Source organism: Notolepis coatsorum, assembly GCF_963971535.1.
Source record: "Notolepis coatsorum genome assembly, chromosome: 12".
In the NCBI taxonomy this organism is placed as follows: Eukaryota; Metazoa; Chordata; class Actinopteri; order Aulopiformes; family Paralepididae; genus Notolepis; species Notolepis coatsorum.
This window is the reverse complement of record NC_140176.1, coordinates 32,465,271-32,489,575: the sequence shown is the minus strand read 5'-3', so window position 1 is coordinate 32,489,575 and position 24,305 is coordinate 32,465,271. Positions and strand designations below refer to the sequence as shown.

The 24,305-nt window shown below is 45.7% G+C and overlaps 2 protein-coding genes across 2 annotated transcripts in view; one reads left to right on the top strand and one right to left on the bottom strand.

Moving 5' to 3' along the window:
• Positions 1 to 24,305, bottom strand: part of dok6 (docking protein 6) — a gene marked incomplete at both ends in the record, with an annotated part of 666,878 nt that overhangs the window by 202,824 nt on the left and 439,749 nt on the right. The window lies entirely within an intron of this gene.
• rttn (rotatin) overlaps positions 1 to 24,305 on the top strand; it is a 213,431-nt gene that overhangs the window by 34,396 nt on the left and 154,730 nt on the right. Inside the window, exons 9-12 of the mRNA XM_084326661.1 lie at positions 6,508 to 6,704; positions 12,552 to 12,667; positions 16,747 to 16,902; positions 18,831 to 18,998. Coding sequence (XP_084182787.1) covers positions 6,508 to 6,704; positions 12,552 to 12,667; positions 16,747 to 16,902; positions 18,831 to 18,998 — 637 coding nt within the window. The remainder of the gene's footprint in view (positions 1 to 6,507; positions 6,705 to 12,551; positions 12,668 to 16,746; positions 16,903 to 18,830; positions 18,999 to 24,305) is intronic.

Below are 24,305 nucleotides of genomic sequence, written 5' to 3'. Positions count from 1 at the left end.
CTGTGCACAGGCAATTGTTGTCTTGGGTCCCACATTGCCTGGCGTTAGGCTGCAGTAGTATAAGGGCAGGGCCGCCTGGGAGAAATGTGAGGCCCTGTGCGTTTTTAGACGCGAGGCCCCCCACCTCCTGGGGCGGCCCTGTGTAGGGGGCTATTGTTTCGTTTTGTCACTCTGCTATGAGAAGGTCTGTCTTGCTACAGTTTTCTCTCCTCTCAAACCATTCATACTGACGGTCAATCGGTATACTGGGGGAGTAGTGCAGGGGGGGGGCTTTGTTTACCTTTTTTGGTAAATGGGCTAAACTGGGCTGGTGTCCTGTTGTGAATATTGTGAATGAAGACGGGTCTGATCCGTCTCCCCTTAAACTTTGTGTGTATGGGTTTGCTCATTCTACAGTTTTTTGTGGTTTAGCTCTTTTATTCATTTAACCCTTTCATGGTGCACACCACAGTGGAGGGTGCTGTTTGCAATCACCACTGGTGCTCCATGTTAACATCAGTCCTTTGTTTTTGATATATTGAAACAATGCCCCGCCCGGTCGACACCATGGGTGGGTCGGCCTGGCGAGTGGCTGGTGGGCTGTTAAGGCTTGTACCGCCACGGTATGGAATTGGCAACGATTAGAACTGTGTTCGAATTGCTGTTTTTTTCTATTAAAAAAATGGTGTCTGGTGGAGGGGCCTTGAGGGCCAGCCGACGTCGACACATCGCGCGAGGTTGTTGACGTTATTAGCTTTGACCCAGCCGCAAGCTATAACCGCTCAGGGTTCCCCTCTCCGCAGGGGATTTTGGTCTTCTGCTGGAGCGCGGGCGGTATTGTCCTAGGCCCTACACCGCCTCACACCGCGCAGCCAGAAGAAGAGAGAGCACGGCCTCGTCAGCGGCGATGACGGGGCCCTCGACAGGCGGCCATGTTTTTCCCCCGCCAGAGGTATCCTGGGCGTTGATTCGACAGGTGTCCACAAGGCCGACAGCCTTGGCGGCCGAGGGATCGGCCATGTAGGATGGGTTCGGCTTGAACAAACAAGCCGTCACCGTCCTGCCGCGAGCAGCCCGCTCTCCGATCACTCCCTTCCCCAACACCAGCGGAAGAAGTGGGCTCTGATTGTTTCCTTTGGCTGCGGGCCGCGTGCCTTCGTTGATGCGCGGGCGGCCCCCCTTTTCGCTTCTCATGGGGACAGGGGCTGACACCCAGTTGATGGCTGAGCCTGGGTCTGTCCGTGAGAATGTTGTGCTGTCAAGCGGCTCCCACACCTTGAACTGTGTTGGTTGAGCCTGGTGTTACGTCTGTCAACTTAAGTGTTGTCAGCAGGGGGGCTCGAAACCTTTTGAGGCACACAGTGCGGGCTTCCCCGGCCTCGCCTTCGCCAGGCCAGGTATCATGTTGGTGCCTCCCACTCCTGAAATATTGGCAAGTGGTCGCAGCTCACATGGTTTGGGGTGGTAGTAATATCACTGCAGGGCTACGGTGTGTAGGAACCCATGGGGGCCTTACACCTTGCATGTCCGGCTGCAGAAGAACTCCTTCAGGATGTTCTGGAGGGGTGTTCAGTGGGGGGGCTTTTTTCATCGGAAGCCCCCCGTATCAGACCGGCCCTCTCTGTCGGGGTTCCCCCTGGGGTGCGATTGCCTCGTGGGTGGTGTCAGGGTCAGGTGTTCCGACACGGAACGCGCTCCTCGCATGGTTCCAGGGTTGTCTACGCACAGCGGGGGGACCGGGCCAACTATCTACAGTTCCTGGCGGACCTGCGCCACGTGACGGCGGGTGCGTTGGGAGTGTCGTCACATATGACTACGGCAGTATCATATGTCGAGGTAGATGGAGAGAACGGTGAGGCGGGGACTTGTGTTTACACAACCCCACCCGTTTTCAGGTTTGGTACAGACCCTGTTGTCGGGGTCTCCAGCAGGGACAGCTCTGGTCAACGAGATCCAATCTCTGTGGACGAAGCAAGCCATCGTCGTGGCGTTCTCCCGGTGTTCTCAGCCCGAGAAGTCGGGAGGGAGGGGTGTAAGACCCAGGCTGGACCTGTCCCATGGGAAGGTTCAGCATTTTTTGGATCGTCTCCTACCTGTTGAACACTGTCAGGTGGGGGTCTGGTTCTCCTCCATAGACCTGTAGGATGCGTGTGCGCATCCCCGATCTTCCATCCTAGGGCTTACCTACGCTTCCTTTGCAGGGTTAGCGTATGAGTACCAGAGGCTGCCGTTCGGTTTTCTCTGGCTCCCCGCATCTTCACCAAGTGCGTGGAGGCCGCACTGGGGCCTCTGCGTCGTCCGGGGTTACGGAGTGTTCTGCCCTGATGACGTTCTGGTCCTTCGCGGTCAAGGTGGATCGTCAGGTCTCGTACCAGGCAGGTCTCTACCAGCCTGGGGTTGCTGTAGACTGGGTGTAGAGTATTCCTCTTCCCAGTCAACGGTTGGAGGGCTATGGGCATCCATCTCAGAGCGTGTTGTCAACACGCTCGGGAGGTTCCGTCCTAGGACGGTTACGGCGCTGTCTCACGTCGCGTTTTCACCGACGCCTCCCTCGCTGGTGATGCGTCGGGCCAACGCAGTAGGGGGCAGCTGGCAAACCATGCTGCCCGGTCTGCGCTACGTTCAATGTGTTGGTGTTGAAAGCGGTCCTTCTGGTCCACAAATGGTGTTGATCAGGACGGACGATACGACGTCAGTGTCGTGTATCGACAGACAGGGAGGAGTACGCTCCCCCTGTCTGCACCAGGCGGCGGGCAGCTGGCTATGGGCGTCCTCCATCTGCGCGGCCTGAGGGCTCCCCACATCCCCGGCAGGGAGAATGTGGGTGCAGGTGTACTGTCGCGGGGCGGCCCTCATCCTGACGGGTGAGGATTGCGTCTGGACATGGCCAGGCAGGTCTGTGACCGATGCCGTGCCGCCAGGGATTCTTCCCCATACATCTGTTAGGTCAGTTGTTGGGACGGGTACGTTGAGGGGCGCAGGTTCTTGATCCTGATGGTGTTACCATCTGGAATGCGCATGCTCCCTCCACTGTCGCGCTTACGCGGGCAGATGACGTATGTTCCAAGTGTGGTGTAAGGCGGGGGGCCGGGACTCAGTCTCCTGCCCCCTGGATGCTGTCCTTGGTTACCTCCAGTCTCTCCTTGATAGACTGTCGGCTTCGACGGTGAGGGTATATGCAGCAGCTATATCCTCCTATCATGAGGGGTTTGAGGGGATGTCTTGTTCAGCCACCCTCTTGTGAAGCGTTCCTGCTTGGCGCTCCGCTTGCGCGGGCAGATGACGTGTGTTCCAAGTGTGGTGTAAGGCGGGGGGCCGGGACTCAGTCTCCTGCCCCCTGGATGCTGTCCTTAGTTACCTCCAGTCTCTCCTTGATAGACTGTCGGCTTCGACGGTGAGGGTATATGCAGCAGCTATATCCTCCTATCATGAGGGGTTTGAGGGGATGTCTTGTTCAGCCACCCTCTTGTGAAGCGTTTCCTGCTTGGCGCTCGACGCGTTAAGCCGGTGCAACGCTCCTTGGCTCCGACTTGGGATCTTCAATTGGTCTTCGGTCGGTTGTCCTTGGTCCCGTTTGAGCCGCTCGTGCTCTCTCGGTACGTCCAGAGTGCCTGTCTTTTCGGACCGATTGCGGTGTCACTCTGCGACCTAATCCTGCTTTCGTGCCTAAGAATATCCGGAGTTCCTTCCGCTCCCGGGATATTGTGGTTCAGGCGTTTCGTCCTCCTCCTCACACTAGTGAGTTAGTTGCGGGCCTTCACCTGTCATGTCCAGTCCGTGCTTGGGGATTTACCTCAGCCGTACTCAGGATTTCAGGGTTACCGACTAGCTTTTTGTCTGTTACGGTGGGGCTCGTGCTGGTAAGGCACTGTCAGAGCAGCGCCTGTCCCATTGGTGGTGCGAGGGTGTTACCCTCTGCTACACGTTGGCTGGGCAGGATCCCCCTGGGGGCGTCAGGGCGCACTCCACTCGTGGGGTGGCTGCCTCTGCCGCTCTCCTGGGTGGGGCCTCGGTGGAGGCCATCTGTGCTGCAGCTTCATGGTCCTCCCCGGGCTCCTTTGTAAGGTTTTTCCTCATGGACATGACCGGGGGTTCTGTCTCCCAGGCGGTTCTGGGGTCTGTGGCCTTTCCTGCTTCCCGTCCTTTGGTCGGGTAGCAGGAGTGTATGGGTATGGGCCACAGTGTGTTGAGTCACACGTGGTTCCGCCTGTACGGTGTGTTCAAGGGGTTCTAGTTTCCCTATTGTTCGCATTCAGGTGGGGTTGACTGCGCCCCCCCTTCATTAGGGAGGATGGGGTGACAGGGCTCCCCGCACCCCTTGATGTGGGCTTACGGGGCCTCAGGGGGTACATTTGTCGGGCTTCGCGTCCGCTCTTCCCCATATCTCATACGGCTCAGAGCGGAACGCGATAGCTAATACGGCATATAATGGTAGGTTATGTAGATAACCTAGTTATATTAGTATTGGCTGAGCGTTCCGCTCTGCGCGGCCCTGAGTTCCCTCTTGAGGAATCTTTTTCCTGGGACGGGTTTTTGGCGAGGAAGGGTGTGTGGTGACTATCGTCACTACTATATGGGCGGTGCCACCATGGGGGCGGAGCCCCATACAGGTGGGGTGCATGTAATTTTTGTTCGTAAGGGGATACAATAGGTATCATAGAATATAGAATATCTCATACGGCTCAGAGCGGAACGCTCAGCCAATACTAATATAACTAGGTTATCTACATAACCTACCGTTAGTGCCTTCAGGGACGATACAAGCCTTGTGTTGTTCGTGAGCCTGTGGTCTGCTGTTGTTCAGCAAACTGACACTGAGAGCTGCTCATACTGCATTAAAACACTGTTTTAATTGGGTGGTTCACAAACTTTCTTCATCACCGACGCTCATATACATGCATATATACAGCATGGTATGGTAAATGGTGCATTTATATAGTGCTTTTATCCAAAGTGCTTTACAATTTGTTCCTCACATTTGACCCATTCCCCCACACATTCACACACAGACGGCGGAGGCGACCATGCAAGGTGCCGACCTGCTCATCTGGAACAGTTAGGGGTTAAGTGTTTTGCTCAAGGACACTTCGACACGCTGGCCGGGAGGAGCGGGAATCGAACCGGGAACCACCGGATTACCAGATAACTGCTCTACCTCCCGAGCCGTATGCGCAGGGTAATAGTATACAAGACATAAATATAGGCAATACAATTACATCTGACTATGAGATAAATAAACAGTGTAAACAAAGGTGCAGATGACGTCTGTATGCCCTATCGGTTATATTATATGTTACAATAAATATAGGCAATAAATAAGTTGAATCTAAATATATACTATTAGTACAAGTAAACAGTATACACAAGTAAACAGTATACACAAAGTGCAGTAGGTACCCTAACTGGCACGATATACATCATGTGGCAGCAGTGACCCACAGACCTGTGGACAACAGCACCTGCTGTCAGGGCTGAGAACAAGCTACAGGACGAGTCTCTTAGCAATAATGTTACCATACCGTTATGATTCATATGCACTTGTGTGTGTCTGTCTCTGTGTGTGTGTGTGTCTGTCTCTGTGTGTGTGTGTCCGTCTCTGTGTGTCTGTGTGTGTGTGTGTGTGTCTTTGTTTTGTTCGGCTAAGATAGAGATAACGTTATATATATAGTGGATCTGCGTGTCTGAAACGGTCAGCAAGCATAAAGTTTACTTCCGTTGTCCTTACACACACGCAACACAACACAACTAAGTCCCAGTGTTTTGAACTTTTAATCATTAAGTCCTTAGCAGAGTTTTCTGAGAGTGAATCAGTGCCCTAAGTGAGAGACAGCGAGAAAGAGAGAGAGATAGAGAAAAAGAGAGGCGTGAGAGAGAGGGAGAGAAAAAAGTGTGTGGGGGAGAGAGAGGGAGGGAGGGGGAGAGAGAAAGAGAGGGGGAGAGACGTGTGAGAGAGAAGGGGAGTGTGTCCAGTGATGTAGATGGCAACCTTATTATTTTTTATAGATTGGCTATTTAGCTTGTAACTGAGTGTGTCAACAAACACAGCCTGCCCCAAACCCTGTATTGGACATTTGGTGGTTCAATCAGCTTATTCTCAATCCAAATCAGATCAGATCCAAATGTGATCATAAATTGTGTATAATCTGAGTCTAGATAATGTAAAAAAACAAAAGGAATAAATATTTTAGGACGGTCAATGTATATTTTGGGACAATTGAAATATTCTTTGGGTTAGTTTTGGGCGGAAAAAGGTTATTTTGGATTTTGTCTGGTAAAGATCAATCGACCGCAGTAGAAAACGTAACGGTAGGCCTCAAAGTCTCTCACAGGAGAACATTTACAGTAGTCCACTTCCTAGTAAACACTGAGATCTTCCGGGATAGGATTTCTGGTCTCTATCGCCCAGTCCTAAAGTGACAATTGCTCGTCACAATTTCAAATGTGCAAATGTAACGGTAACAGGCTTGATGTCGGTCGACCGCTTTGCCATCGTCATCATTTCTCATCTCTCGCCTGTGATCTCTCCAGCGGTGGCTCTCGCAGGGGCGGAGGCGTGGCGCCCCCGCAGGCCTCCAGGCGTGCCCCCCGCTCGCCCGCGGACGCTGCCCACCTGGAGCTGCCCGACCTGGGGGCGGAAGACGTCCTGGAGCTGCAGTTGCGGCAGCTGAGCCTGGCCCAGTTCACCTTAGCCGCCATGGAGCGCGCCACATCGCTGCTGAAGACAGGTGGGAATTGGTTTAATCTTTTTTCAGTCAGCGGGGGGCGGGTGTTTTTAAAGCAATTATCAGCTGAATGATTTTCTCACTCTGCTTCTCACTCCTGCTCTTGGCAATTGTGAGCAGGTGAGATATTGAAATATACCCCTACTTTCCTCCCCATATAGCGAACATGCCGGTGTTCAGCTCTCTGGTATTTAAGCTTAATGGTGTACCGTGCCGCTTTGCTAGGAAGGGGCTTCGTTTACATTAGCAGAGCTTGCACATTTAGAAAAAAGGATATCTGGCACATTTAGGTGAGAAATAGAAAGATTATTTATTGATGATTTTTTGTATTTATTGTATTTATTTTAGGGATGTTCGATATTGGCTTTTTTACCGATATCCGATATACCGATATTGTCCAACTCTTAATTTCCGATACCGATATCAACCGATACCGATATATGCAGGCCCCCCCCCCCCCCCAAAAAACACAACATTATGCATACTTTTCACAATAAATAAAATAAGAATGTGTTCATACTTGCTTGCCTGGGTAAATAAAGGTTAAATAAATGTAAATAAAATTAAATAACAATTTTTTTTGAAAACCGATACCGATATATTACATTTTAATGCCAATATCGGTAGGCCGATAATATCGGACATCCCTAATTTATTTACTTAAGTATTTATTTACTTGCACTCAAGACTGTAGCACTCAAGTTCGACACTGTTTGACGAACAATGTAACTTACTTAGCTGCCAGAGTTGTACCCTTCCTGCTGAAAAAATATTCAATTATATGATCTGAAATAAAAATAAATAACTTAAAAGTTAGAATAAAATAAAAACGACTAACCTTCTTACTGTCATTGTGTACTTTGCTACTAAGTAATCGACTATGCCTATACTACTACCTACTATGTTAATATGTCTATACTACTATGCACTCAGAGTGTAGCACTCAAGTTTGACACTGACAAACAATGTTACTTACCGGTAGCTGCCAGAGTTGTACCCTTCCTGCTGACACTTGTTGTCGTACACAATTCGTAAGTCGCTTTGGATAAAATATTAAATGTATTTATTGGTTTATTCATAGTAGTTATTAATAAAAATACATAAAAACCTGCCAGAGCCTTCAATTTACAAAGCATATTAGCTGTACAGTAATTCTCAACAATTCTCACTTATGCGATCGTGAGGCAAAACAATAACTTTTGAGGCACTGTGAACCAAACTGTGCCTAGAATAATAAAGTTGTTAATAAAGGTAGCTCTAGCTTCAAACGCTGCTCTGGGGTTTTAAGTTTGTTTATTCAGTTGTCAAAATAATACCTTTAGAATTTTTACTACCAAAATGACATTGTGGACCTTTGGGCACCTGGGCGGCAGGCTGGCGTGGTGGTTAACACTGTTGTCTCACAACAAGGAGGTCCTGGGTTCTATCCCCAGCAGTGGTTAGCAGCACTGTTGCCTCACAGCAGGGAGGTCCTGGGTTCTAACCCCAGCTGTGGTTAGCAGCACTGTTGCCTCACAACAAGGAGGTCCTGGGTTCTAACCCCAGCTGTGGTTAGCAGCACTGTTGCCTCACAACAAGGAGGTCCTGGGTTCTAACTAGGGATGCTCGATATTGGCTTTTTTACAGATACCGATATACCGAAATTGTCCAACTCTTAATTTCCGATACCGATATCAACCGATATTGATATATGCAGGGTTCATCATCATTAGGTGGCTTCTTCGTTCCGAAGGTTGCCTATCACTCTCCAACCCATTCTGTCCCCACTTCTTCTCTCCAACTCCGTGACTCCGCCTCTCACTCCACTCCAATCACAGACATCGTCTACCCAGCCTCTTCTTGGTCTTCCACTTCCTCTCTTTCCATCCACCTTCCCCATCACCACCTTCTTGAACATTTCCCCGCTGGATCCTCTCAGAACATGCCCGCACAACTCCATCTTTCTCTTTTTCAACCTCTCCAGCAGCTGTCCTCCTTGCATATCCGCTCTTCTCAGTACCTCCTCATTCTTGATCTTATCCTTCCATGTTATCTTCAGCATCTTCCTCAGTGTCCACATTTCAAAAGAGTCTATCATCCTCTTTGCCTCTTCATTCAGCGTCCATGCTTCTGCTCCGTATGAAAAGACTGACATAACATACGTTTCCAAAATCCTGGTCTTCGTTTTCCAACTTGTGTTTCTTCTCAATAATTCTTTATGGTTCCAGAATGCGCCCTTTGCAATTCCGGTTCTTCTCTTAATGTCCATGTTAGCTCTTCCACCTTCACTGATCCAGCTTCCAAGGTACATGTACTCCTTCACTTGTTCAAGTTTTTCTCCATCCACCTGTATTTTACAAACAGTTCCTGGTGTTTTTTCAATGATCATTACTTTAGTTTTCTTTGTGTTTAGTGACATTCCATAGTTTTTGCATTCGACATTCAGCTTATTCATCATGTCCTGTAGATCTTCTTGACAGTTACAGACTATAGCAGTGTCATCCGCGTATCTTATATTGGTGATGTTCTCTTCGCCAAGTTTTACTCCTTTCCCTCCTCTCAGACCTTTTTTCATCAGTGATTCACTGTACATATTAAAGAGTACAGGGGACAAGATGCATCCTTGTCTTACACCCTTCTCCACCGGGAAGTCTCTTGATTTCTCCTTTCCTATTCTAACATTAGCCTTCTGCCTCCAGTATAAGTTGGCAATTATTCTTCGGTCAGAAACTGGTATTTTGAATTCTTCCATTGTTCTCATCAATGTTGTATGTTCAACTCTGTCGAAGGCCTTCGTGAAACCGATGAAGCAAATATACAGCTTCTTCTGTTGGTCTATCGATTTTTCACCAATGATTCTGAGTTGGCAGATTGCATCTCTTGTTCCTTTTCCTTTGCGAAAACCCATTTGGCTATCCGAGAGCTGATGTTCAATTATGGGTTCTATTCTGTTCTTGATGATTTTCAGGAGTACTTTTGATGCATGAGATATCAAACTGATAGTCCTGTAATTGTTGCATTCTGTGGCTCTTCCGGTCTTTGGGATCAGAATGAACATTGATTTTAGGAAATCATTTGGAATATTTCCTGAGTTATAGATGTTGTTTACCAGTTTCACAAGGAGCTCGATGCATCGGTCACCAGAGTTCTTAATCAGTTCAGCAGGGATCTCATCCTCGCCGGGCGATCTGTCCGTGGCCAGTGACTTCACAGCCTCTTCAACTTCTTTTTTCGTGATCTGGACTTTTTCTATCTCTTCTAGACTAATTCCTGTGTCTGATGTTCTGTTCTGGTCTTTGTATAGTGTTTCCACATACTCTGCCCATCTATTGATTATTTCCTTCTCGTCAAGGAGCAGTTTTCCTTCTTTGTCTCTGACACCTTGGGTTGTTTTTTTCCTCTTCCTTGTTAGTTGTTGGATCTTGTTGTACATGAGAGGGTTGTGCTTCTTGTCTAGATCTTCAATTTCCTTGCATTTTTCTTTGTAATACTTCTCTTTTGCATCTCTACACATCTTCTGTACTTTTCGTTTTGCTCTGTTGTATTCAGTTTTTCTGTCTGCATTCTTCATGTCTGCTCTCTTTTTCATCTCATCCAGAATGTCTTTCGTCATCCACTCTTGTTTCTCAACTTTTTCTGGTTTACCACAGATTATGTCTGCAACGCTTCCCAGTTTTTCTTTCAGTTTTGTCCATAGTTCTTGTGGATCTTCAATATCTGCTAACTCTCTATTTTCTAATGTTTTGTTCACTTCGTTAATGTATTGTCTCTTCATGGTTTCTCCTTTCAGACTTCACATCCCATCTTTTGTGTGTCGTTTTCTTTTTCTTGATGGTTTTCAGTTTGATCTTCATTTTCATCACTACTGGAATATGATCTGAACCACAGTCTGCAGATGGTCGTGCCTTAGAGTTTGTTATTCCTTTCTTGTATCTGTGGTTTATCATAATGTAATCAATTTGGTTTCTAGTGTTTCCATCAGGAGATCTCCATGTGTGTCTTGCAGATTTACGTTGTTCAAACCAAGTGTTGGTGACCCACAATTGGTTCTTCCTGCAGAAATCCACTAGTCTATCTCCTCTATCGTTTCTTATACCCAGACCAAAAGGTCCGACAACACCATCAACTTTTTCTTCACCTAATTTGGCGTTGAAATCGCCCATGACTATTTCCACATCTCCCCATTTATTTTGGTCTTTCATCGCTCTCTCAATATTTTCATAAAAGTTGTCTATTTCATCATCCTCAGCTTCTCCAGTTGGTGCATATGCTTGTGTGATGCATACACTTGCTGGTGTTGCTTTCATTCTCAAGGTGATAATACGTTCCGATATCGTTTGATAACTTTCCACGCTTTTTGCTGCTTTCTCAGTCAAAGCAAAAGCTACACCTTTTCTATGTTGTTTTCCACCCGAAGATATGATTCTAAATGATTGTCCAGTTGGTAGGGTGTATCTAAAGTCATCTTCACCTCTCCAAAATGTTTCAGCAATTCCCAATATATCTATCCCCATAGTATCCATCTCTTGTAGGACATTCGCCAATTTTCCAGGTGTTCGCAGGCTCCTCACATTCCAGGTTCCCACTTTCCAGAAGGTAGAGCAGTCACTTGTTGACGGTACAAAGGTGCCTGCTCTCTCACACTCAATCCACCGGGTAGAACAAATGTCTTGATTAGGGCAGACATTTCTCCGTTTACCAGTAGCGGTTTTTGTTTGGGTTGTACTCATGATTTCCAAAAGGGGGCTGATAGGAGTCGGCAGGCCCCCAGAACTACCAATCCAGTATTTTTTGTCGAGACACCATCTCTAGCCTTTGCCAAACCAATGGCACTGCAAGGCAGCAGGTTCTTGGTTCCTCCGCCTTCCCCCCCCCAAAAATGGAATAATTTCAGGTAATTAACATTACATATCTCTTGTTGTGGAATTAACACAACATTATGCATACTTTTGACAATAAATAAAATGAGAATTTGTTCTTACTTGCTTGCCTGGGTAAATAAAGGTTATAGAAATGTAAAAAAAAAAAAAAAATTAAACCGATACCAATATTTTCCGATATCACATTTTAATGCCGATATCGGCCGATAATATCGGTAGGCCGATAATATCGGACATCCCTAGTTCTAACCCCAGCTGTGGTTAGCAGCACTGTTGCCTCACAGCAAGGAGGTCCTGGGTTCTAACCCCAGCTGTGGTTAGCAGCACTGTTGCCTCACATCAAGGAGGTCCTGGGTTCTAACCCCAGCTGTGGTTAGCAGCACTGTTGCCTCACAGCAAGGAGGTCCTGGGTTCTAACTACAGCAGGTTTTGAGTGGGTTTCCTCTGGGCACTTACTTTCCTCCCACACCATAAGGACATGCATGGTAGAACAGGGACTACGTATGAAAAGTAGCTCATTAGTTCAACTCTGGTACATTTACATTGATGTGGAAACTGAAAATGTTGATTAATGTGCATTGTTCTTTAATAAAACATTTAATAAAATCTTTCTTTCTTTCTCTGTCTCTCACTATATCTCTGCCTCTCTCTGTCTGCCTCTCTCTCCTCTCTTTCTCTCTCTGTTTCTCTCTCTTTCCCCTCTCTCTCCCTCTACCCCCCTCTCTCTTTCTCCTCTCTCGCTCTCCCTCCCTCTGCCCCCCCCCCCTTCTCTCTACTCTCCCCCATCTCTCTCTGCCTCTCTCTTATCCCCCCCCTCTCTCTCTCTCTCTCTCTCTCTCTCCCTCCCCCCCCCCCCCTCTCTCTCTCTCTCTCTCTCTCTCTCTCTCTCTCTCTCTCTCTCTCTCTCTCTCTCTCTCTCTCTCTCTCTCTCTCTCTCTCTCTCTCTCTCTCTCTCTCTCTCTCTCTCCCTCTCTCCCTCTCTTCCTCTCAGAGTCTGTGAGCGTGTTCCAGTGTGTGTTGGAGCTGCTGAGTGAGGCCCTCTCCCTGCTGGGGGACAGTGTGTGTGAGCTGGTCTGGGATGACCACAGCCACGTGGGGACTGAGCTGGCAAGTCTGAACACAGCTCCATGACAGCCCCTATGTAGATGAATGGAGAGACTTCACTGTGTGTGTGTGTGTGTGTGTGTGTGTGTGTGAGAGTTGGCCACCAGACAATACGCTGCAGACGCCCAGGCGTACGGCAGCTTAGCTGTCAGGGAGAACAGAGGCGCGTGACGAGGCTTGAGTTATATATTATATAACGTAGACAAAGCTTTCAGGCTGCTGACAGGAAGAGACACTACGCAGGTACAGTACACACACATGTATGTGGTGCACGCACAGGGCTGGCTCTGACCAATTGGCTGCCCTAGGCAGGATTTTATCTGTTGCCCCCTTGCATCGCAGTTTATTATTCTGTTCCATACGGTAAAGGGAGAGAAGAAGACGAAGAAGTTGTTTGTTTGGAGAATTTCTCACTTGCCGTCGTCCAAATGAATGAGCCATTGTTAAAACATTTTCCATGGGATTGTTATAAATGTTGGACTTGTACTGTATAGATGAGACTTCAGTATTTCGAAATAACTAGTAGTATTAGTATAAAAAATATATATATATAATTATAAAAAAATAATATAAAAAATTCAAAAGAAATTCCCCTCTGGGTGGTGGCACCCTTAGCATTTGCCTATACTGCCTATGCCTAGAACCGGCCCTGCACACACGCACACGCGCACACATACGCACACATATGCACACATACACACACATATGCACACATACATCTTCTAAGACTACAGACTTCTAAAAAGTCCTGCATTATTATTATTATTATTATACAAACACATACATACACACACACACACATATAAAGACACACACAAACACACATATACACATATAAACACACAAAAAAAGCTCCATTGTCTGAACTCCAGGGTCCACCCCCTGTATTTACTCAAGTTAAAGTCAGTATGTAAATGTCTTACATTGTATAAACTCTACCTGCTGAATTGTATTAAAGCAGGTTTTTCTTTTTCTTCCTGCCGCGTGGAACGATTTGTCCTCCTCTGGACTGTTTTAAAGAGAGTCCTCTCTGCCGGGGGGGGGGGGGGGCCTGCTCGCTTGTCAAGCCGGGGGCCCCCACGGCCCCTCTGCTGTTTTTAATACACGCCCAGAGCCACGCCGGCTGAGAACTGTTTTGTCATCTTTATGCGGGGGTGGGGGGGGGGAGGGGTAGGCTTTTTGTGTGAGCCAGACCTCGGAAGGCTTTCCTCTGAGACCCCACACCATGGCGTTCCCACCGCCAAGCCATGCACAGGACATCTACTGCCCCCTGCTGGCTCAGCACGGTTACTGTTGGATACCTTACTGTGCGTGGTTCAGAGTAGAATAAGATGAGATATTCCTTTATTGATGCCCTTGGGGATATTTGGGTGTCATATCAGGAGGGGGAGGTACAGGTATGGGCATGGTAATGGTATAAAAAGCATAAAAAAAACACATGTACCTAAACTACCTATATGTCTAGGTTTAAGTAAATACCCAATTAAAATACTGTTTCAAATTATAGTGCTATATAGTGTTTTTCCCAGGATTTTCCCATGTTCAGTGGCTTGTTAGATCTTGTGTGTGTTTTCCTTGAAGTGGATACTGTATATTATCGTGCCATCTGCCCAAGTATGTTGTACGCAACCTGCTTGTCAATTGAGCATGAGTAAGATGAGATGAGATGAGATGAGATAAGATATTCCTTTATTGATCCCCTTGGGGAAATTCAGGCATCATTTCAAACCTTTATTTAAACTCGAAAGGCAACTGAGGTTTCCCTCATTTATGTTGAGTGTACATACAGAAATGAGCTAACAAAAAGGCATATAAAATCACACAGCATAATTATAAAATCATAACAGTAAGACAACAAGGCGAGACAAAAGTAAGGATAACAAATCAATTAAAACATGTACAACTTGATTGACAAAGGTTGGAGATCAAGGTTTTAAACTCTGCAACAGAGGGGAGAATCTCAAGCTTTTTTGGAGTTTATTCCATGAGCTAGAGGCATCATAGGAAAATGCGGATTTACCCTGTTCAGAGCAAACTCAGGGGACCTTGAGGACCAGCCAGTCACTAGAATAGGTTCCAAAATTCCATTCCAATAATGATGTAGTATAAGGAGGTAGCTTATCAATAAGGTAAGGTCATAGCAGCAAGGAGGAGGGGGAGGGCAGGTACAGGTATGGGCAGGGTAATAGTAGGGTAATAGTAGAAAGACGTACATATAGGCAATCAAATTTTATCTGACTATAAAAACATGACAAAAATAAACAGTGTAAGGGCGGCTACGTGGTGCAGTGGGCAAGGCGCTCACCACGAATACTGGAGACGCTGGGCTCGCCTGTTCGAGCCCAGTGCTCCACATTGCTTTCAGTTTAGCTGGTCGTCCGTACTAATACACATTGGCAGTATTAGGGGGTGGGAAACTGATGGGTGGGGATCGGGCGTTGTGGACAGCGACTCCTACAGGCCGGTTGGTGCGCCTGCGCAGTAGAATCAGGAAGCGATGGGGGCGGCGCCCCTCCAAAGCGCAGACCCCTGACGCTGAAAGATCGCGCCTTGCAGGTGAAAAGATGCGACTGCTGTTACCTCAAGTACCGGAGGGGACTCGTGCTATGTATGACTTAGTCCACATTGCAGCCGGCAGGGGAGGGTTGAATTGGATGATACGAAATTGGGATGGGAGAAAAATAGAAAATGTGAGAAAAAGTGAAAAAAAAACAAAACAAAAAAAAACAGTGCAACCAATATAATTAACTCTGAGAAAAATGGTGCAGATATCGGTCTGCATGCCCTATCTGTTATATGATACGTTACAGTTATATTATTAATAATAATAACTTTATTTATATGGCACCTTTCATACATGGATTACAGCTTAACACTTTCAGAGCCCAAGATTAATCTTGATTTACCGCTTGAATGCCCACCATCCACTTCAATGTTAGCGTTAATAACGCCTAATCTATGTTTTAAATTATGGCTATGTGTCTAATCTGCCCGTTGCTTATCAATGACTCGTTTTCCAGTCAACATTGTCGAAGCGGATTGTTTTTTTATCTGTTCATTTTTGTTTTATAGCATTTTGAAAAGCCCTTGTTTTCAAGGAAAATATAAATATTCCATGATAATCGCCCTTTACCGGAATATTCTAGAATACACAAAAACTTTGTAATTTTTCGGCCTATTTATGAATAGTTTTCAAATAAATGTTAGATTATCGATAGTATGTGTACGTATGCACGCTATATAGGCAATCTGAAAAATCGATTATCTGATTTCCTCAAAGCGATCGCCCACACACACACACACACACACATAGGGCGAACGCTGAGATCTCAGCGAATACAACTCTGATTATCCCAAGACTTGTCAAATAGATTCCTTACCTCAGATCAGATGTTCTCCAAAAAGATCATTCCAATTCCTGATCGCCATTCCAAAAATTGATCGCTTTTATTGATCCAACGCTACATACTGTACATATGTATTCCACGCTGTTCTGAGGCTCCACAATGAATCCGATCGGCTCGGGTTACTTGCCTGAGAAGTAAAATGTGGATTCCGGATTTTTCTTTTCTCATCCATTTTCATTGAGTCCATTCCAAAAGGGTGCATTACCATCTGGGAGACGATAGGGGGCTGTTTTTTCACATCTGAGCTCCTACAGGGGCTGCATACCAACGGGAGACTCGGTTGATGAAATATGAATTCAGATCGCTAATAAAAAAATAAAGCGATAATTGTCGTCGTGGGCATTCAGGCATTGGGCTGATAAAACGTCTTATCACGTTTTGGGCATTGAAAGTGTTAAAGTGCTTCACAGCAAATAGAATAAAATGAACATAGGCATGAAATGTGCATACAGTTGACAGAATAAAAGCAATGCATAAAGTGCAAACATAAGAATAGGTATAAAAGACAATAAAAGTAGTGCAATGTAGAAAGTGCAGACAAAAGAATAGGCATAAACCCCCACACATCAATCCCCACCACATCCCCATCCAAGACACACCGCCTGATAAAGCATGTCATGACCGAAGGAAAACAAACAGCCCGTGCGCCACTCACACCGCCATGCACGGCGACAGGAGTACCACCCCAGCGGGCTGCCCCATCTCCCCCTGTCCCGGCGACCTTGCCACCACGAGGAAACCAGCAAACTCCACGCTCCCACCCTCAAACTCCACGGAGGAATGACACGTCACGCGCCCCAGGACCTGCACGCCAAAGGAGTGACGCAGCAAGTCAACGACTCCAAACACTCAAGCAGACAGACACAACAGCGGTCAAATGACGAGACATGCAGCACTACGGGCGGTCCGAGACAACACCGGCACCCCCGGGACACCCCGAAACACAGCAGAAGCCGTAGCGAGCCCCCCACACAAGGAACCCCCAAAATGCCAGTGAACCGAGGGAGCCCAGCGATGAAAACCAACTAAAATCCATCAAAGCACATGCAAGAGACCAGCATCCAACTCCAGGAAAGGTTTGGGAAAGGCCCGTGCCCGGGCTCTGGTCGGTGCGGTCGTGGAGTCGTCTTTCGGCTGCCAAACTCTTCCATAGCATCCGGAACATCGGTACCAATTAACACTGATACCAGTATGTTCTCTACTACGCCTGCTGTCGTTGTACATTTTCCCCGGGTGGATGTTAGTTCGAGGGTGGCGGTCGGATATTGTCTAGTTTCACCGTGACTCCTACTGTTTTTCCGAGGAGCGGACCGTCCACAAACTCCGGTTTTACGAGCGGCACGGTGCTTCCTGAGTCTAACAGCGCGGTCGTGTCGTGGTGATAACCCCCCCCAGAGCAGAGCACCAGTCTCCCGCACGCGTCCCGACGGACCCCGGCCAGTCCCCACCACTGAACTCTCCCAACCCACCGACACCCCAGGGACCCCCGGATGAAGAACCCACCACAACCCCCCACAGCACCCCAATGCGTCCCAAAGGTCCCAGTGCCATCCCGGACCACCCACAATGTCACATGCCCCCCCCCCCCCCCCCCCCCTCCATCCAACCACCACCATGTCCATCCACCCGAACATCCAGAATTGTCGGACGGCCACAGGCCATGGAGCACACGACCCGCCACCCCTCTGTAGAATCTGAAAGCAAAAACATAGAACCCACCGATGCCCCTACAACGGCAAGGCCACCAGGACCAGAGAAAATCTATTTTTCGCATACATTTTTTGTATACAATTTTCAAAAAATCTGGACGAGTGATATATCCAAAAATCCTCTAACAGAAAGTTGTGGTATATGGATAGGAGGAAACGTGGCCAGTTTGGTGTGTGAAGGTACTAGAGAAATTGAGATATTTTGTTTTATGTGTAATACAAACTCATAAAATCTCATTTTGAGAAAAACGCCTTTAAAGTTTTGTATTGTCTGTAAATCAGGCTATGTATGACATATAAACAAACCCTTTGGCACAAAGAAGCAGGATATAGATATGAATAAAGGTGGAAAGTTTGGTGTGTGTTGATGCTAGGGAAATGGTACATGTCTACCCTTTGGGAAACGCCTTCAAAGTTCTGTATTGTAAAATGCCATAAATTCTTTTTGAAACCGCTATTTACAAACACAACACCCAATCAAACCATTAGTTATAGACAACCTAAACACATGCCTGATAACTGAATAACATAATAATAATGATGTAGTAGTAGTAACAGTGTAGTAACAAACAACACAACCGATTACTGTACCCCCTAATAGGCAAAAAAGATATTTGAATAGATATCACTATGAAACTTTCCCAGTTTGTTATGTACATATAAACTAAGAAAAAATATATTGCAAGTTTTCTGAATTTTATGTTTATATATGAAAATGAGGCACTTCCCAATTCAATATGTGCACATTTATGGATGCAATCATGCAAAATGAAGCAAAATAAGAAACTAAATGTGTTTTTTTGACGTTTTCTTGTCTCTAGTTTGAAAGAAGACATGTAAAGGGGCTGTATTTTGACTACTCTTTTGCCTATCGGACTTGTACTTTGGATCAATAAATATCACCTGTTTATTGAAATGTTGCTTGTGTGGACATTGGAATTGTTTGTTTTAGTCCGTGTCAAGCCTGATAAATATAATATATAAATTATATTCAGTTCACAAGTGTGTTATCTGTGTATTTATGTGTGTGTGTGTGTTTGTGTGTTTCAGAAGCAGAGTCTTCAGGCCATTATGGAGGTACTGGGAGACGTGTTAATCTACCACCAGAGCCGCCCTGCCGCCAGTCCTCACAGGGCTCTGGTCCACCACAGGATGGCCTACTCGGGCACCGCAGTGCTCTCCATCAGGCTGCTGCAGACCCTGCTGCCCCCAGAGAAGGTGCGTTCATGTGTGGATGGATGAAGGATGGACCATGGTCATTAGGCTTGGGCGGTATCATTTTTTTCATACATTTATACCTTTCTGACACCCTGGTATACGGTATATGACGGTATGACGTTCATCAGCGGGGGGGGGGGGGGAGCTAGCTAAGTTAACAATATACTCGTTATCACCATACATAAAGATTTTCCGGGAGTAAATACTTGATATCTTAATCATAACCATAGTTGCAAGACGTTATAGTGAAAAGGTCTCGTTATCTTGCATTGTTTCTACATACTGTAAGCAAGCACACGCTAATCCTCCACAACATAACATTGGTATCATAAGAATGATACAAGATGCTTATATTGAAACGCTTTGACATTAGGGCCGTTCTTTCAACCTAAACGTGCACTTTCTTCAACCTCAAACCTAAATTCCTTAGCGACCCGTGTTACCAACGTAAACAAACTGCACAGCGAGCACATTCGAGACACACAGATATGAAACGACATACGGAACAAGTAACTTATAACGAAGGCTGAAATGAGACCAACGTGACTCACAAACTCACAACAGTACACATACAGACGCACAGAATTGTATCTGCATTGATTAACTGATAATCAAAACTCAGCTGAAGCCGTTCGAATCACCGAAGCCAAAATCCGCACGCACACACAATCGGTCTAACTGGAACGGGTTACCAACCATACACTCCCGGCATTCATAACTCGGACAATTATCCATACGAACGTCCCGCGTTCTAATAAAAGATATCAGGACCCTCATACGTTCATCTTCCATACGCTTAACTTACTTACCCAAACAACGTGGTCCCGGGTCCACATTTACGCACAAATCCATACTCTCAAAACTTTAGAAAAACGCTCTGATACCCGAATCCAGAATCATCCGATGTCTGGAAGTGGACCCATGGTCCATTCGACCTTAATAAACGGACGGCCACCGGTCCATAACCGCATTCTATAGAAGAATAAGTCTTTATTTGTCATGCAGATTAACACGCATGCGAGATGGGCGACCGACAGGAATGAAGGTTAACCTATAACCCTAGTTATATAAATACTGGCTGGGCGTTCCACTCGCTGCGACAATCCCATCTAAAAACGCATCTGTATTTTTGACGGTATTGAAAATCAGACTTCTAAATACCCTGGTATACCGCCCAAGCCTAATGTTCATATACCACTTTTCTAGTCATCAACTTGTCAGTGTGTAGCACCCAACCTTGGGCGAGGTGTGTGTGTGTGTGTGTGTGTGTGTGTGTGTGTGTGTGTGTGTGTGTGTGTGTGTGTGTGTGTGTGTGTGTGTGTGTGTGTGTGTGTGTGTGTGTGTGTGTGTGTGTGTGTGTGTGTGTGTGTGTGTGTGTGTGTGTGTGTGTGTGTGTGTGTGTGTGTGTGTGTGTGTGTGTGTGTGTGTGTGTGGCCACACAGATCAGTGGCCTTGGCTATAATTGTAGGCTAATAATATTGATATTCGGTAGCCTCAGGCATGTTCATAAGCTAAGGTAAGATATTCCTTTATTGATCCCCTTGGGGAAATTCGGGCATCATAGCAGCATGGGGTAGGGTGGAGGGGAGATACAGGTATGGGCAGGGTAATAGTAGAAATACATACATATAGGCAGACAAATTAATATAAAAATATGAAGAAGAAATAAACTGTAAACAATATAATTAACTCTGAATATAAAAACATGAGGAAAAATAAACAGTGTAAACAAAGATGCAGATGAGGGTCTGTATGTCCTATCGGTTATTTTATGTTACAATAAATAGACGTCCTAAGACCATGTAGAACCTCTTATTATATCCATAGACGTCCTAAGACCAGGTAGAGAGAGAGGGAGATTTGGCCCGATTCATAGATGTGTGACTTGGCCATAATAAGGTCATTTATAGGCCTGATATTCTATATTTATATTTCAAATTGCATGTGTCCAGATGGCAACATTCAGTACTGTATCTACAAAACCTCCTGTAAATCAGCTGCCCTTTATTCATTTGCTTAGATTTTTTGTACATGTAACAGGTGGTCTGTCTGTTGGTCTTGTCTGACAACACCAGTTCTGCTCTGTGTTGTGTTCTGGGGCCCCACAGTGTAACTGGGGCGTGACGTCATGCACCACAGGAGAGGAGGATACCAGACTGGTTTCGACATTAACTCATTCGGGGCCAGACCCGAGATATCTCGGGTTAACTCGCCGACGCTTGCGCGACAAACCCGAGAAAAGTCGGGTTTTCATCGTTATTTCTTTTATTCGATATTTCCATTCATTATCCATCCAGGGAGCCTGGTGTTATTATAGGGAATGAGTCTGAGATTGTAAAAGTCCAATACCGCCACCTGGTAGGATGCGGCCGGTATTGCACATCCTTGGAAACTCTGTGTCTTGGGCTGTGCGTCGAATATATTGGTCCGGGTGGATTTTTCTATGTCAGGCAAGGGGAGCGGTTGTCCCGATCGGCTTGAGGAGCGTCAAATGCTCGAGATCGATGATGTATGGCGGATTATGTTGGCGACACGATCGACACCAATACTGGGACTCGTGATCAGATAATTGGAATATTCTTTTTCGGGCAGATCCTAGTCAAGGTAAGGGCTATATGATATAAATATTGCGTTGATCAACGCATGCCTTCATTGTGATCCGAGCGTATGTGTGTAACGCTAGTCCATAACGTATTCCGTTGGTGACGATCAAAGCATAAAAAAAACATGATGGAACATAATACCAATCATATGCATTTGATTTTTTTATTGTAGCGTGTGTTGGGACGGAACGCCAATGCATTTAGTATAATACACTTTGGGGGCTATTACCAGCCTCCCATGAATTACCCTAAAACCATACTTATATTCACCACGGTATAAAACGGGAATGTATGGATGAAAAAATTCTTTCTTTTTGACATATTGAACGATGGATACTCTATGTCAAATGGGCAATAGTATTGTATCCATAGCTATAATATATAATATAGTTATAGCGCTGCAAACACCGCCACGTATTCCTATACTTTAAAGCTTTGGCCTTTCGCTGAATGAGTTAACTGCCATTTATTTTATTTTTTTTATCTACTTTTTCTCCTTATTTTATTTTTTTCTCCCATCCCAATTTCGTGTATCCAATTCTCCCCTCCCCTGTCTTGAACGTTGCTCGATTATGCCCCCCACTGGTCGGTTGTAGAGAGGATAGAAGCCTTGATTCACGTGTTCCCTCCGGCACACAAGGAGGCAGCCTGTCGCATCTTTTCGCCTGCCAGCGCGGACTCTCATTGGCGAGGTGTAACGCATGGGAGGCTCACACTACCCTCGCCACTTCCTGTCTCTGCTGTGCAGGCGTCTGTAGGGGTCGCTGTCCACAACGTCCAATCCCCACCCATCGACTTCCACCCGCTGACTGCCAAATGAGCCAGTACGACGGCCGGCCCAAGCCGAAGGCAATGCTGAGACTGGGATTCGATAGTTAACTGCCATTTATTATAGATTCTGCCCTGTACACTGTACACAGTATTTGTAAAACCAACAAATGGAAACAATCGCCAAGTCTCTAGTTAGCAGTCCACAGTCTCTCAGCTGAGCGTCTGGCGCGAACTTGACTGCTACGTCATGACCAACTCTGTATGAACAACCGCGTGGCCTAGCCACATTTCATACGACAAACTAACGCGAATAACATACATAATACATGAATCACAAAACAAGTACAGCAATGGATTGACAATTAAAGAATACACATATACCTCTACACAGTATTTGGAAAACCAACAAATGGAAACAATCATCAAGTTAGCAGTCCACAGTCTTGTCGACAAAAGGAACAACGAATAACTGTAGTTAACTTGGAATTTCACTGACAAAGACATCCATTTGTACACTAAAGTTGACCAAATCACTCGTAACTATAAGCTTACATACTGAACTAACATGTATCATTCATTGGAATCAAATTACGATATTATTATATACAATAGAAGTGTTTTACTCTGAACAAGTGACAAAACGTACCTCTCAGCTGAGCGTCTGGTGCAAAAAATGAGGCTTACCCAGAGCGTCAGAAACCAAAACAGTGAATTCTTAAAGTGACAGTACGTGTATTGAGAATTCGGTAGACAGAAAACATTAACACATCAAATCACATAAAACGGTATTCATAAACATCAGGATTTGGTGACATTTCAAATACACATAAATAAAATAAAAGGTTAATTTAACACTTGTTACCTACATGTGATCTCAAGAAGAACACCTACGGGAGACTGCAATTCGAAACTGGCCCCTACAAATGTCTTAACCCAGTTGTACAGTAAATTACCAAGTATGGCTTTGTCAGTATTCCAATGTACAGTGTACAGTGTCCCCCCCCCCCCTCCAATGTACAGCCCCCACCCACCAACCCCACCCCACCCACCCAACCTCCTCCAATGTACAGTTTCTATGTCAAATGTATATACACTCTTTTTCTGGACACTTTTTGTATCACAAACAGTACTGTATTTGCAAATCTGATATGTCATAAATGTATAGATGTAGCAGTACTGTCTATCTGTATGTCATGTATGTCATATATGTTATGATGAATTGAAAATGGGGGACCCTGATGTAAACAAGACGAAAGTCTTTCTCTGGTCTGCATCCCCTTAACAATTGTATGTATTGAGCTGTACTGTCCTCCTGTACCCATTCTGCAATCTGTTAATAAACTTTTCAATCAATCAATCAATGCTGAATGAGCTCAGTGGCAATTTTTCATGTCTTTTCAATGTTAGCATGGTGGTATTCACTGTCAAAGAAAATGTATATTCTCCTTTTGGTTCATTACAATTTACTCAAGCCTAGTAACATACACAATATTTCTGACACTGGGTGGGAATACATTCATATATCCATAGATGTCCCTAGATACCAAGAACATGTAAATGGACCTTGTACAAGTGGAGCAATCTTCCATTTACTTAGGTATGTATTTTCAGGCGAATCTTCTCAAAATATGGCTAGGGTTTAAGAGGTTAATGTAAGATAACAGAGGCATATATTACACCTACTTTACCACCTCTCAGATTGTCAGATTACAATTGCTAATTATCTTCATACTGTCTTTATTCATTTCATTCAAGTTACGTTCATTTGTGTAGCTCATTATCACTGTTTAATATCTCAAAGCGGGCCCACATTACAATGGAACAAGTGGCGCAACCTAAAATTGTTCTACTGTCTTTAACTATGAACGAACACAACACTTTAACTCACCATCTTTAAATATTAAAGTACTCAAACCTCTACTGCCTTTAACTA